The sequence below is a fragment of the Trichosurus vulpecula genome, chromosome 3 (genome assembly GCF_011100635.1).
Source record: "Trichosurus vulpecula isolate mTriVul1 chromosome 3, mTriVul1.pri, whole genome shotgun sequence".
Classification (NCBI taxonomy): domain Eukaryota; kingdom Metazoa; phylum Chordata; class Mammalia; order Diprotodontia; family Phalangeridae; genus Trichosurus; species Trichosurus vulpecula.
The window spans coordinates 432,010,391-432,026,087 of NC_050575.1; the positions used below are offsets into that span (position 1 = coordinate 432,010,391).

General features: G+C 38.8%; 1 protein-coding gene across 3 annotated transcripts in view; it reads left to right on the forward strand.

Moving 5' to 3' along the window:
* The first annotated feature begins 663 nt into the window (after positions 1–663).
* LOC118844892 (C-type lectin domain family 4 member F-like) overlaps positions 664–15,697 on the forward strand; it is a 31,375-nt gene continuing 16,341 nt past the window's right edge. The window contains exon 1 of one of the 3 annotated variants that reach the window (XM_036752903.1): positions 664–786. In XM_036752903.1, coding sequence (XP_036608798.1) covers positions 726–786 — 61 coding nt within the window. In that variant the 5' untranslated portion in view covers positions 664–725. Of the gene's footprint in view, positions 787–7,855; positions 7,892–15,697 lie in introns of those variants that run through there. The other 2 variants (XM_036752904.1, XM_036752905.1) reach the window with 2 other exon arrangements.

Consider the following 15,697-nt stretch of genomic DNA (forward strand, 5'->3'; position numbering starts at 1 on the left):
GAAAGCCAATTCGAACAGGAGAGGAGATAGATGATGGAAAATTGAGATTTGGGGCCCTTCTAAAAGCAGCTGGGTCAGCCACTGGAGGGTGTTCATATTATGTTTACTTAGGACTCCATCCACTAAATGTACTGTGAGTTACCATGTGAGTGAGTGGTCCTTTTGGAACATACAAAGCTTGGAAGACTGGAATCTCATGGAAATGATAGTATAAGCCAGCATGATAAATTATTCCTTTATTGGGAATACCCATAGCCTTGATGGAGAACCTGATTAGGGGATTAAAAGGGAGAATAGTAGCTCAGGGCTGAGAGCACCACCTGTCCCTTACTCAGAGACTGCTCCTCAAGAAGCTAGTCCAGCCCCACCCTCGGAGGTTCAAGTGCAGAGCTTCTCCTTTACTCACCTTCCTTTCCAGCTCTATGGGGTCCAGGGAAAATGCCACATATCTGCCAGCCCTATAGCAGAATAGAAGTGGCAGTTATGGTTTCCCATATCCAGTTTTGCCAGATGTTTTAAAATAGTGCTGACTGTTTTCTTTCTGATCTGATTTGATACTTACTGGATGTCCACGAGACCACAGATAAGCATGCATATTTACACACATCCTCTTTGGCGGGAGTATTTTTAGCCAAGCCAAAGCACCAACTTCCCCCCTTTTTCCTACTAAGCTTTGAGGGCTTAAGAGCCTAAAGTTTGCATCTGGCATCGTGCAAGTCAGGACCATGGACACTGAGAACATCTATATGAACATTCATATGAGAAAACCACCCCCAAGGTCAGTGGGTGAGTATGAGAGTCCCCCAGCTCTTCTTCCTTCTCTTTGCTCTATTCCTAGGCAAACCTTGAGCTACATTTTACTATTCAGACTAAAATCTCATCTCCCGAGATCTCAGCCAAGGCTCTTCCGACACAAAGGACGAGGATGAGAAGGAACAGAGGCTGATGTTTTCTTTACTTCCCAGTCTGACCCTAGTGCCTGGTGTGGGGATCTGTCTCCAGTGGGCACGGCTACCCTATGCTGACTAACTAGTAAGCTAGGGAGATACACTCAGAGAAATTCTGAATAAATGGGATCCAGGCAGAGCAGATTGACATTAAGTAAAAATTAATTTTGTCTGTATTCCCAGCACCTCGTACATTGCCTTATGTACAGTAGACACTTAATAAATTCTTGTCACCTTAAAGGGAATTTGAAGTATAAATAGCTTCCTGGCAGTGACAAGGTCAGATTAGAAAACAAGGGTAGGGAGGAAGGGAATAAACATTTATACAGCACCTGCTCTGCGCCAAGCACTGTGCTAAGAAATTTTGACAATTATCTCATATGATCCTGACAACAGCCATGCAAGGTAGACACTGGTATTGTCCACATTTTACAGTTGAAGAAACTGAGGGAAAAGAGGTTAATTGATTTGCACGGGGTCACACAGCTATGAAGTATATGAGACTGCATTTGGATTCAGGTTTTCTTGCTCTGCCCACTGCACCAGCAGCTGCTTCAGCAGACTCGAAGGAATGTGGTAAAATATCTCAAGATGTTGAAGGGCGCATTTAGGGTTTACAGCAAGAGTTCTTAGCCTTTTTGCATCCTGGACCTTTTGGGCAATCTAGTGAACTCTACTCAGAATAATATTTATAAATAATTGAAGTAAATACTAAACTTTGATTAGATATTAGTGAAAACAAAAGTGTAATTTTCCCATTCAAGTTCATGGGCCCCCTGAAATCTCTCCATGGACCCCTTTGAGGTCTGGGGACCCCAGGTAAAGAACCCCCAGTGAGTAGCTTAATGCCCAGCCTTATCCTGGATAATTTCAAAGGTTTACCATGCATTCATTCCAGGGTAAGGAACTACCCTAGAGAGAGGCAGAGCTGCCTCTGTACAGATTGGGAATGACTGGAGGGTGACAGTTGGCTTGCCTGAAGAGGAAGAGAGAAGAAGAGAGCTGTGCAAAGCAGGGATGTGACCAGGCCTCTATCTACCTCTCCCACCTTTCTGATCCTTCCCCCTCAGTATCTTCTGTTTATTTTGTAACACTGAGAAGTAGGGTGTGTGTCAGCTAATGGATCAAGATGAGCTAGAACTGGACTGTTAGGGTGATATGAGTTCAAATCCTACTTCATTGTATAATGCCGGTAGTACTGACCTCACAAGGCGGTCCTGACAATCTAATGAGATACGCTTTAAGGACTATTTAAATGATGGCTGTTAGTATCCTAATCTCATAGGAGCACAGGATTTAGAGTTTGAAGGAACCCTAGAGATTCTCTAATCCAGGTCTCACCCCACCCTTTATTTTTTAAATTATTTTCAAAATTTTTCAAAAATCAGGTATTTTTAAATTAATCTGCTTCCCTCATAAAGCAATTTTAAAACAACATTTTATTTTCTCCCAATTACATGTAAAAACAATTTTTAACATTTGCTGTATGTTTTTTTGAGTTTTGAGTTCCAAATTCTATCCCTCACTCCCCTCCCCCCTCCCTGAGACAGTAAGCAATTTGGTATAGGTCTTATGTGTGCAATCATGTAAAACATTTCCATATTAGTCCTTTTGTGCAAGAAGACAAGAAAAAAAGAAAGAAAGAAAGAAAGAAAGAAAGAAAGAAAGAAAGAAAGAAAGAAAGAAAGAAGGAAAGAAAGAAAGAAGGAAAGAAGGAAAGAAGGAAGGAAAGAAAGAAAGAAAGAAAGAAAGAAAGAAAGAAAGAAAGAAAGAAAGAAAGAAAGAAAGAAAGAAAGAAAGAAAGAAAGAAAGAAGAAAGAAAGGAAGGAAGGAAGGAAGGAAGGAAGGAAGGAAGGAAGGAAGGAAGGAAGGAAGGAAAGAAAGAAAGAAAGAAAGAAAGAAAGGGCAGAAGGCAGGAAGGGAGGGAGAGAAGGAGGAAGGAAGGAAGAGAAAATATTATACTTCAGTCTGTATTTATACAACATCAATTCTTTCCCTGGAGTAAGCAAATTTTCTTAGAAAATTCCTCAGTATGTATCTACATGATCTAACCACACAAACTGCCACAATGGCCATGTCCATTTCTTTCTACATTTTAAATTCTTCACTTCTGTGTTGGTAAGCAAAATGGCCTCCTTAGCACTTAGTTCAACAAGTGCCCTTGAAGAGTTTGGCTTTTGTTCCCTGTGAGTAATTCACTGAGCCTTACTAGGTGCTAAGCCCCAGGCCCAAACCCCTATTAGGTGTAAAACCTTAGTGGGTGTGGATTGGCAACTAAGGTGGGGCCCAAGGTGGGGCTAACTCCAGGAAGGGCCTGGTTTACATGTCTGGGAGAGCAGAGGCTTTTAGACCATGTGGGTTTAAGTCCGCCTCTTTGTGACGATTCTAGGTCACGTGGTTGAGTTGCATGTGTGACTCACCCCTGATGCTGAAAAAGATATAAAAACCAGGGGTTGGCTGTCTGTTCTTTGGAGCTCTTTACCACAGCAGTGGTGGCGTGTGTGACTCTGGGCCAGCCCTCGTTCCGAGCTCCCAGGCTGAACCTAGATGTTGGTAACTATGGATTGTATTGGGTCTGTCTGTTGATGTTTGACTTTGTTTGTAATTTGCTCTGAAGTTCAGGTGCTGGCTTTTTCCCCTGAACTAAGTGAATGATATTGTATGCTGAATTAAAGTAAGCTTGTCAACCCCTCCACCTTGCTTTCCTTAGTTAAGCAGATCAAAAGAACCTGTGCTGTTGGCAGCTTTCTGGGTGCTGGCTGTGGGTGGATCTTACACCCCCACAGAAGCTGCTAGCCGGATTGTTGAAACAACTTCTCTGTCAGGAAGTGACATGTTTCATCTTTATTCTTTCAGACGTTTGATTTATCGTTGAATTGATCAGCGTTCTAAATTCCTGTAGAGTGGTTTTCTCTATCAGCTTGTTATCGCTGTATAAACTATTCTGCTGGTTCTTCTCACTTCGCCCTGCATCAGTTCATACAGGTCTTTCTGGGGCCATCTCCAGCTGTCCTGATCTGTGTCTGGCCGCCTCACCCCGATGGCTCTGAAGGAGAAAGTGAGGCTTGTGACTTTGCACAGTCCTCCTTCACTCAAATCCAATTCAATTGCAAGTTTTGGCATTATTTTCCTGTTCTCATTGTCCTCTTCAAGAATGAAGGACCAGTCACATAAAGGTCTTCCTCGTATCCTCTGAAATTGTCCATTGCACTATTTTATAAGGTATAGTCCTGGGATTCTGAACCTTTCTTGTGTAATCAACTCCTTTGGCAACCTATGGGCTCTTCTAAGAATAGCATCTTCCTGATTATGTTTATAATTAAAGGAAATGCTTAATGATTAGATTAATTCTTCTGAATAAAATTCATAGACTCCCTGAAATCTATCCATGGGGCAGTTAGGTTGAGGACCCCTGATCTAGCCTCAAACCCTCATTTTACAGTTAGAGATTTGGGGACCAAGGAAGGTAAGATGCCTTGTCTCAACATCTCATGGGTAACACAGAGCATGGCTATGATTCAAACACAGGCCATTGGAATCTAAATCCTGGGGTCTTTCTAATTTTCTTTTGTTTCCTCCCCTTCCTCCTCTTCCTCAATGGCCACAAGAGCCTTACTTTCACCTAAACCACACTAAACTTATACTGACTTTCTTGGTTCACTCACCAACACAAGTTTCACGTATGTTACACATTCTTAATGGATACAGTACATTAGAGTCCCAATTTTTCTACATCCTCTCCAGCATTTATTATTTTCCTTTTCTGTCATATTAGCCAATCTGATAGGTATGAGGTAGTACCTCAGAGTTGTTTTAATTTGCATTTCTCTAATCAATAATGATTTAGAGCATTTTTTTCATATGACTATAAATAGCTTTGATTTCTCCATTTGAAAACTGCCTGTTTATATCCTTTGACCATTTATCAATTGGGGAATGACTTGCAATCTTATAAATTTGAATCAATTTTCTCTATATATTTCTGACATAGTTTTTTCCAGTTTTCCCAGCAGTTTTTTATTAAACAGTGAGTTCTCATCCCAAAAGCTGGGGTCTTTGGGTTTATCGAACACTAGTTTGTTATGGTCATTTACTACTGAGTCTTGAGAATCTAATCTATTCCACTGATCCACCACTCTATTTCTTAACCAGCACCAGATAATTTTGATGATTACCACTTGATAATACAGTTTGAGATCTGGTACAGCTAGGCCACCTCCTTTCACATTTGTTTTCATTAATTCCCTTGATGTTCTTGACCTTTTGTTTTTCCAGATGAATTGTTATGATTTTTTCTATCTCTATAAAATAATTTTTGATGGTTTGATTGTTATGGCATCAAATAAGAAATTAATTTAAGTAGAATTGTCATCTTTATTGTATTGGCTTGGCCTACCCATGAGCAATTAATATTTTTCCAGTTGTTCAGATCTGACTTTGTGTGAAAAGTGTTTTGTAATTGTGTTCATATACTTCCTGGGTTTGTCTTGGTATGTAGACTCCCAAATATTTTATATTATCCATAGTTATCTTAAACGGAATTTATCTTTCTATTTCTTGCTGCTGGGCTTTGTTGGTAATATATAGAGATATTGATTATTGATGTGGGTTCATTTTATATCCTGCAACTTTGCTAACATTTTTAGTTATTTCATGTAGTTTCTTAGTTGAATCTCTAGGATTCTCTAAGTAGACCATCATATCATCTGCAAAGAGTGATAATTTTATTTCCTCGTTGCCTATTATAATTCCTTCAATTTCTTTTTCTTCCCTTATTGCTATAGTTAATAATTCTAGTGCAGTATTGAATAATAGTGGTGACACAGGCATCCTTGCTTCACTCCTGATCTCATTGGGAATGTTTCTAGCTTATCCCCATTACAGATAATGTTTGCTAATGGCTTTAGATAGATATTATTTATCATTTTAAGGAAAGCTCTATTTATTCCTATGCTTTCAAGTGTTTTTAATAGGAATGGGTGTTGTACTTTGTCAAAAGCTTTTTCTGTATCTATTTAGATAATCATGTGGCTTCTGTTGTTTTTGTTATTGATATGGTCAATTAGGCTGATGGTTTTCCTAATATTGAATGAGCTTTGCAATCCTGATAAAAAATCCCACTTGGTTACAGTGTATGATCCTGATGATAAATTGCTATAACCTCCTTGCTAAATTTTATTTAAAATTTTTGTATCAATATTCATTAGGGAAATTGGTCTATAATTTTCTTTCTCTGTTTTGGCTCTTCCTGGTTTAAGTATCAGAACCATATTTGTGTCATAAAAGGAATTTGGTAGGACTCCTTCACCTATTTTCCCAAATAGTTTACATGGTTTGAAATTAATTGTTCTTTAAATGTTTGGTAGAATTTACTTGTGAATCCATCTGGCCCTTAGTACTTTTTTCTTAGGGAGTTCATTAATGACTTGTTCAATTTCTTTTTTTTAATTCCTTTTATTTTTAAATTTATGGAATAAAACAAGCATTTCCATAACATCATACAATAAAAAGACAATTCACATGAAACAGCACAACTATTATGCACAACTTGCTATTCCTTTCAAATACACAACAAAATTATCATGTAAATTTGTTTTTTTCTCCCCCCCCCCCCACTCTAGAGATGGCTACCACTAGAAACAAATAGGTGTGGGTGGGTGTGTCTATATGTATGTATATTATATATATATATATATGCATTCTAAAAAATTATTCCATAAATGCTTCTATTTATCAGTTCTTTCTCTGGATGCACGTAGTGTCTTTCTTCATATGTCCTTTATAGTTAATTTGGGTACTTATAATAGTCAAAATAACTTACTCGAAGTTGTTCTTAAAATGGTATTGCTCTTACTGTATACAGGGTTCTCTTGGTTCTTTTCATTTTGTTCTTCATTATTTCATAGTCTTTCTATCTTTTTCTAAAACCAGTGAGCTCATCATTTTTTACAGCACGGTAGTATTCCGTCACAATCATATACCACAACCTGTTCAGTCAGTCCCCAATTGACGGGACTCCCTGTAATATCCAGTTCTTTGCCACCACAAAGAAAGCTGCTATAAACATTCAGGAATACATAGGTTTATTTCCTTTTTCCCCACTCGTCTTGGGGAATAGTAGTGGTATTTCTGGGTCAAAAGGTATAAGTAGCTTAATAACTCTGTGGGTGTAATTCTGCTTTGGTCTTGGCTTACAACATTCTCAAGATGAAGAATTTACCATCAGTGAGGTAGCTGACCTTCATGCTATGTTCATCCTCATTGAAACCCAGACTGCTCTCCAAAATGGTTGGATCAGTTCACAATTCCACCAACAATGAATGTGTCTCAATTTTTCCACATTCCTCCAACATTTGTCACTTTCCCCTTCAACCATTTTAGTCAATGTAATAGATATAAAATAAAATCTCAAGGTTGTTTTAATTTGCATTTCCCTAAAATGGTCAAAGGATATGAACAGGCAGTTTTCCAATGAAGAAATCAAACAATTTATAGTCAATTTTTTTTCTAAAATAAAGTTATTTAAGTATTCTATTTCCTCTTCTATTAACCTGAGCAATTTATATTTTTGTAAATATTCATCCATTTCATTTAAATTGTCAGATTTCTTGGCCTATGATTGAATAAAATAGCTCCTAATTATTGCTTTAATTTCCTCTTCATTGGTTGTGAATTCACCCTTTTCATTTTTAATACTGGTAATTTGGTTTCCTTCTTTCTTTTTAAAAATCTAATTAACCAATAGTTTATTTGGGGGGGGATTCATAAAACCAGCTCTTGATTTCATTAGTTCAATGGTTTTCTTACTTTCAATTTTATTAATCTTTTTTTTATTTTCAGGATTTCCAGTTCAGTATTTAATTGGGGATTTTTAATTTGTTCTTTTTCTATCCTTTTTAGTTCCATGCCCAATTCATTGCTCTGCTCTGACTCAGTTTAATGATGTAAGTGTTTAGAGATATAAATTTTTCCCTAAGTATTGCTTTGGCTGCATCCCATAATTTTGGTATTTTGTTTCATTGTTGTCGTGCTCATTGATGAAATTATTGACTATTTCTATGATTTGTTCTTTGACCCATTCACTCTCTAGGATTGGATTATTTAGTTTCCAATTAGCTTTTTTTTTTCATTTTTACTTTTTTTTATTTAATATATTTAGTTTTCAACATTGATTTTCACAAGAGTTTGATTACAAATTTTCTCCCCATTTCTACCCTCCCCCCCCCACTCCAAGATGGCATATATTCTGGTTGCCCTGTTCCCCAGTCAGCCCTCCCTTCTGTCACCCCACTCCCCTCCCATCCCCTTTTCCCTTCCTTTCTTGTAGGGCAAGATAAATTTCTATGCCCCATTGCCTGTGTATCTTATTTTCTAGCTGCATGCAAAAACTTTTTTTTTGTTTTTGAACATCTGTTTTTAAAACTTTGAGTTCCAAATTCTCTCCCCTCTTCTCTTCCCACCCACCCTCCCTAAGAAGTCAAGCAATTCAACATAGGCCACATGTGTATCATTATGTATAACCCTTCCACAATGCTCATGTTGTGAAAGACTAACTATATTTTGCTCCTTCCCAACCCAACCCCCTTTACTGAATTTTCTCCCTTGACCCTGTCCCCTTTTGAAAGTGTTTGTTTTTGATTACCTCCACCCCCATCTGCCCTCCCTTCTATCATCCCCCCTTTTTTGTATCTTCTTCCTCCTTCTTTCCTGTGGGGTGAGATACCAAATTCAGTATGTATGGTATTCCCTCCTCAGGTCAAATCTGATGAGAGCAAGATTCACTCATTCCCCCTCACCTGCCTTCTCTTCTCTTTCTACAGAACTCCTTTTTCTTGCCACTTTTAAGTGAGCTAATTTACCCCATTCTATCTCTCCCTACCTCCCTCTCTCAATATATTCCTCTCTCATCCCTTAATTTGATTTTATTTCTTTTAGATATCTTCCCCTCATCTTCAACTCACCCTGTGCCTGCTCACTCTCTCTCTCTATAAATATATATATATATACACATACATATATACATACATACACATTCACTTATATATATATATACACATAAACATATATATATATATATATATGCATATTCCCTTCAGCTACCCTAATACTAAGGTCTCATGAATCATACACATCATCTTTCCATGTAGGAATGTAAACAAAACAATTCAACTTTAGTAAGTCCCTTGAAATTTCTTTTTCTTGTTCTTTTTCTTGATTACCTTTTCATGCTTCTCTTGATTCTTGTGTTTGAAAGTCAAATTTTCTATTCAGCTCTGGTCTTTTCACTGAGAAAACTTGAAGGTCCTCTATTTTATTGAAAAATCTATATTTTGCCTTGGAGCATGATACTCAGTTTTGCTGGGTAGGTGATTCTTGGTTTTAATCCTAGCTCCATTGACCTCCAGAATATCGTATTCCAAGCCCTTTGATCTCTTAATGCTAGATCTTGGATTATTCCGATTATGTTTCCACAATACTCAAATTGTTTCTTTCTGGCTGCTTGCAGTATTTTCTCCTTGATCTGGTTTTAATCCTAGCTCCATTTTTAATCTGCTATCCATTTCTGTTTTATGGGTAAATTCATCCCATTCACAATCTAAGCTACAATTACTTGTGGTGTAATTTCCTCCTTGCTATTCTTCCTCACTATTCTTCTTACCCTATTTACCCTATCCCTCTGCACTCCTCTGTGAATCCCTGCCCCATCATACTCAGCTCAGCCCAAACCTTTCTTTCACACTACCCAAATAATGATGACAATCATAACAGTACTGCTAATATTTTCACGTATATGGAGTAAACGATTTGTCCTCATTGAGTCCCTTGTCATTGGTCTTCAATGTTTACCTTATGTCTCTCCTAGATGTTATATGTCAAATTTTCCCTTAAGTCCTGGGGTTTTGTCACAAAAACCTGAAAATCTTTCAGTTCATTAAACATCCAATTTTTTTTTCATTCAGGATTATACTTAATTTTGTTGGGTAAGTTACCCTTGGTCATAACCCAGCTCTTTTGCTGTGTGAAATATAGTATTCCAACACCTCCAGTTCTTCATTGTAGTAGCTGCTAGGTTTTGTATAATCCTTATAGTAGCTCCATGATGTTTAAATTGGCTTTTTTCTTGTTGCTTCCAATATTTTCTCCTTAACCTGGGAGCTTTGAAACTTGGCTGTGATATTCTTGTAAATTTTCCTCCTGGGATCTCTTTCAGATGGTGATCAGTGGATTTTTCTATTTCTGCTTTGCCTTCTTGTTCTAGAATTTCAGGGCAATTTTCTTTGATAATTTCTTGTGATGTTGTATCAAGATTCTTTTTTTCATAATTTTCAGGTAGTCTACTATTCTTATATTATTTCTCCTCCATCTGTTCTCTAAATCAACTGTTTTTCTGATGAGATGTTTCACCTTTTCTTATATTTTTCATTGTTTTGATTTTGTCTTATCATTTCTTAGTGTCTTAGAATGTCATTAGCTTCCCCTTGCCCAATTCTATTTTTCAAGGAATTATTTTCTTCCTTAAGTTTTTGATTCTCTATTTTAAGTTGGTTGACTTTCTTTTCATAATTTTCTTGAATCGCTTTTATATTTTTCTAATTTTTCTCAATCTCTCTTACTTGATTTTTAAAGTCCTTCTAAAATTCTTCCAACGACTCTTTTTGTGCTTTTCTTGTTGAAAAAGTAGTAGCCTTTTAGCTCCATTATCTTCCTCTGAATATGAACCCAGATCTTCTCTATCCCCATAGTAACTATCTATGGTTGGGTTCTTTTTCCTTTGCTTATTCATTTTGTTTATTTATTTATTGTTTTATTTTGTTTTTAGCAACTGTGAGTGTAACCAAGTTGTAGTCTTGAGTTTTGGGGAATGATGTTCCAAGTCTCAGGTCCTTCTTACTGTTATTTTGTGAGGTCCAACCTTGGACTCTCCTCTCCACTCCTAAGCCATTGGCTAGGGCCCCCAGCCACAGTGTCTCACAAATGATCTTGCTCCCTGCTGCCCCTCTCATGGCTGCAAACTACAGCTGTCCTCTCTGCCCCAGAACTAAAACCAGGGACCTTGCTCTCCTGCAAGTGCCCACAGTCAACAGGGATCCCACCCCTTGTTCCTGCACTCACCAGGTGTGTGCCAACGCCTTCTCCCTGAAGCCACAGCTGGAGATGTCTCTGGCCAGCACTGCTGTGCTCGGTGTGCCTTGACAGTAGAAGGTCCTTCAATCTTCTACTCAACCATCAGACCCACACGCTGTCAGCAAAATGAAAGTTTCTAAGGCTGAGGCTGCTTTTCAACTCAGCTTCCCCCAGGGCCTGCTGTTGGTTGATTCTGCAGAGTTGACCTGATGGTGTTTGCACTTCACTGTGGCCAAACCTCTGCCCCGGCAGTCAGGTCTTTCCAGGGGTATTCTCAAATTGTCTTAGAAGGACAACTTCTTTGCCCTCCTCCCCTCCCCCCATTTATTTCTGCTGCTCTGAGGCAATGTTCTGTCTTTTTTGTGGAGGAAATTTGGAGAGCTGAAAGTTTTCTGATCTACTCCACCATTTTCCCAGAATCTTCTCTCAACATTCACTTTTTAAAATTTTTGAGTTTTAAATTTCTCCTTCCCTCCTTCCTCTGCCCCCTCCCAGAAACAGCAAGTAACTAGATAAAAGTTAAACATGTTCAATGATGCAAAACATATCTCCATATTAGTCACATCATGAAAGAAAACACAGACTTCAAAAAAATTAAAAAATAAAGTGGAAAAAAGGTATGCTTCGATCTGCATTCAGACTCCATCAGCTGTTTCTCTGGAGGTCGGTAGCATTTTTCACTTGGGTCCTTTGGGATCCTCTTGGACCGCCGTATTGCTGCAAATAGCTAAGGCATTCACAACTGATCGCTGTACTATATTGCTGTTACTGTGTGTGCACAATGGTTCTGCTCACTTCACTCCGCATCAGTTCATGGAAGCTAAGCCCTGACAAGTATCTCTTAGTGACAAGACTGATTTCTCCTTCCTCATTGTGACTACCTCGGAGAGAAAAAAGGTCCTAAGCTTGGAGAATGCGGATGAACTGGCCTATGGGGCCCCTAATGTTACATCAACCATTCTTTCCATTTAACTTAGAACTTAATATGAAAGAGAGAGAAGAAAATATTGAAAATAGGGAATCCTTGTTTTCATCATATTCTCTCACTAATTGTTTGGGTCAAAACCTGCAATTTCATTGTTCTCTGGGTAAGGAAGTTCTCTCTGCCAATGCCAATCACCACGTGCTCTGCAACTTAGCCTTAGGGAGTTTCCTGGAGCACTGAGAGGTGATGGTACTTGGGCCAGTCTGATTCAGAAGTGGGTTTGAGCCGAGGTCTTCCTGACTCCATGGTCAGCTATGCTGCCTCCCTACAGGATGAAGTAGGGAAGCAAAAGTCACAGAATCACAGAATCTGAAGGTCGGTTAGAAGGAGCTTCAGCTGCTGTTAAATCTAACCCACACACGAAAGGAATCCCCACTCTAACATAATTAATGAGGAGTCACGCAGACTCTCCTCTCTGAAGGGGGAGCCTACAATGTGTTAGGAAGGTTTTCTCTACATCAAGCCTAACTGGCCTTTCTGCCCACTCCCCTCATTGTCCTCTGGGGCCAAAAAGAACTAATCTAATCCCTTCTTCAAATGATAGTCCACATGGAATGATTGAGTGCAGCTTCCATGTCTCCTCCCCATGTCTCTCTTCTCACCCAGTCTTCCATTCTCCAGGCTAAATGTGTCCTGGTCTTTCCAAATGATTCCAATATGATGCGGGCTCAAGGCCCTGTACAGTCCTGGTCACCCTCCTCTGGATGCTCTCCAACTTACCAATGTCCTTCTCCAACTACAGGGCTCAATACTGAACATGATGCTCTGATGAGAGCAGAGGGCATTGGGAGAATACACAGCTTGCTATTATTGGAAACTGACCTAATATCACATTAGCTTTTTTGCAACATAATGAACTGTCATCACCACACAAAAATATTCCCTAATGAAATGACCACCTGTAAAAATTAGTGCTTAGCATGCAGGGGTCCTCAGTCAACAAAGCTTGAATAGTTTAGGTGAAACCCAGCTGGAGGCAGGTAAGGGGGACCTGTGGAGACCAAGCCAAAGACTGCTAGGATTTCGTGGAGGAACAAAATTCAAAGGATCACAGAATGAGAGTCAGAAGGGGCAATCTTGTAGAGGTCAACACCCTTCTCATTTTACAAGTGACAGAACTGAGGCACTAAGCTTAAATGACTAGTCCAGAGTCACATACGTGAGATTTGAACCCAAGTCATCCTGACTCTGTCGGGTCTTCCTGGCTTCTGTCAACAGATTTTACATTTGACCCTGGAGGTAAAAGGGAGACTTGCAGTTTAGGAAGATCATTTTGGCAGCTGACGGGGGAGACTCGAGGCAGGGACACCAGTTAAGAGGCTATTGCAAGAGAGTGAAGATGAGAGTCTAAATTATGAGGGTGGCTGGGTGAGTAGAGAATGCAGGGTGCATGTAGGAGATATTGAGAAGGTAGAGACAATGAGATGGCCAGTCATCTGTTACTTATCGTCTCTGCGATATACCTAAGGTATAGTGAAGCTGCCCCAGGGTCACACAGCTAATATGTGTCAGAGGCTAGATTTGAACCCAAATCTTCCTACCTTCATCCTACCATCATACATGACTGTATTTACATTATGACCTCTCAAATGACTCTGTAAAAGTGGTACTATCACAACGCCTGGTTTTTACTTTTGTTTTATTCTTAACTTAAACACTAAAAAAACTATTTCCACATACAAAGAACACAAAAAGAAAATTTCTCTGAATTATGAATCTCTAATTTATTTTAAAACAGTATATAAGAAATTCTATATGTTACTTTCAAAATGGTCCTGCTTGGCTATGCTTCCTTCTGGTCTCTTCTGTGCAGTTAAAAAATGTTTCACTGTCCCTCTTTTGAGTGGAGGGAGTTCACCACTAATAACCTCTCTCTTTTGGTGCCCTTAATTAAAAACTATGCCAACAAAAGAAAAAATGGTAATAAATAATATAGTCAAGCAAAATGAATCTACACAGTGGAAATGTAAATGTGTGTGTGTGTGTGTGTGTGTGCATTTCCCTTTGTCAGGAAGTGGGTACCATACTTTATCATGGGTTTTCCATAGACACAGTTATTCATTGCGTTGTTCAGACTCGATAACTGTCTCGAATTTTTGAACACTGTACAAAGGAACAGCGATATTATGTAACGATTCACTGTGACTAACGTAGCCATGCTCAGCAATACAGTGATCTAAAACAATTCTGGAGGACTTACAATGAAAGGTGTTATCCATCTCCAGAGAAAGAACTGATGGAGCCTAAATGCAGACCCACGATACTGTTTCTTTACTTTCTTTGGGAGGGGTTTTGTCTGTGCTTTCTTTCACAGTATGACTTACATAAAAGTGTGCTTTGCATGACTACACATGTATAACCTATGTCTATGTGATGAGGGGAGACAGGGAGACAATTTGGAACTCAAAATTTGAAAAAAATGTTGAAAATTGTTTTTACATGTAACTGAGGGGAAAATAAAATATTAAATTTAAACCTCTCAGATTTTTTGTGATGTTACTAACCTTGTATAAATCACCCTCCAGGTTCTGCTCTCTTCCCTTGGCATCAGTTCATACTTGCTGTGCTTCTTTAACATCATATTTTTCATCATTTCTTAATTAGTATTCCATTACATTTATATACCACAGTCTGTTCAGTTATTCCCCAATTGTCTAAGAGGCGAACGTAAGTCACCTGCTTAGATTCTCATTATCTTCCCCTCCTTGCACTAGTTTGTTTTGTTTCTGAGTCCTTTGTCCATTCCGGATAAAGTTCATATGATACCGGCTCCTCCACCCTTTCCTCCACATTTGTGTAGTCTTCCTCTGAGTATGAGAAATAACAAAATTCTGCCCCCCTTTCTTCCTGTTTTCTGTATCTGTTCCTTCCCTTTCATTTGACCCTCACAACAACCCTGGGTACTAGGTGCTGTTAATATCCCCATTTTACAGTTGAGAAAATTGAAGCTGAGAGATGTTAAGTAACTTGCCCAGGGTCACCCAGCTAGTAAGTGTCTGAGGCTGGATTTGAACTAAGGTCTTGCTAACTTCAGGTCCAGTACATTACTCACTGTGTCGCCCCCTAGCTGCTAAGCAGCCTATTTCTTGGGTAATGTTTATTTCTCCTTTGGACTATTTATTTTCTTTTCTGATCTTTCCTCCAGAGCTTTATTGGGGTGGGGGGGGGTGGGGTTAATTTATTTATTTTTAGTTTTCAACATTCACTTCCATAAGTTTTAAATATTCTCCTCCTCCCTCCCCTCTCCCTCCCCAAGATGACCTGCAATCTGGATATAGGCTCTACATATACGTTCCTATTAAACATATTTTCACATTAGTCATATTGTATAGAAGAATTATACTTAATGGGAGAAACCGTGAGAAAGAGAAACAAAACAAAACAAAAAAAGAAAATGTCTGCCTTGCTCTGCATTCAGACTCCATAGTTCTTTCTCTGGTTGTCAATAGCATTTTCCATCATGAGTCCTTTGGAATTGTTTTAGGTCCTTACATTGCTAAGAAGGGCTAACACTATCAAAATCAGTCATCACACACTGGCTATTACTGTATACAATGTTCTTCTGGTTCTGCTCACTTCACTCACCATCAGTTCATATAGGTCTTTCCAGGTTTTTCTGAAGTCTGCCTGCTCATCATTT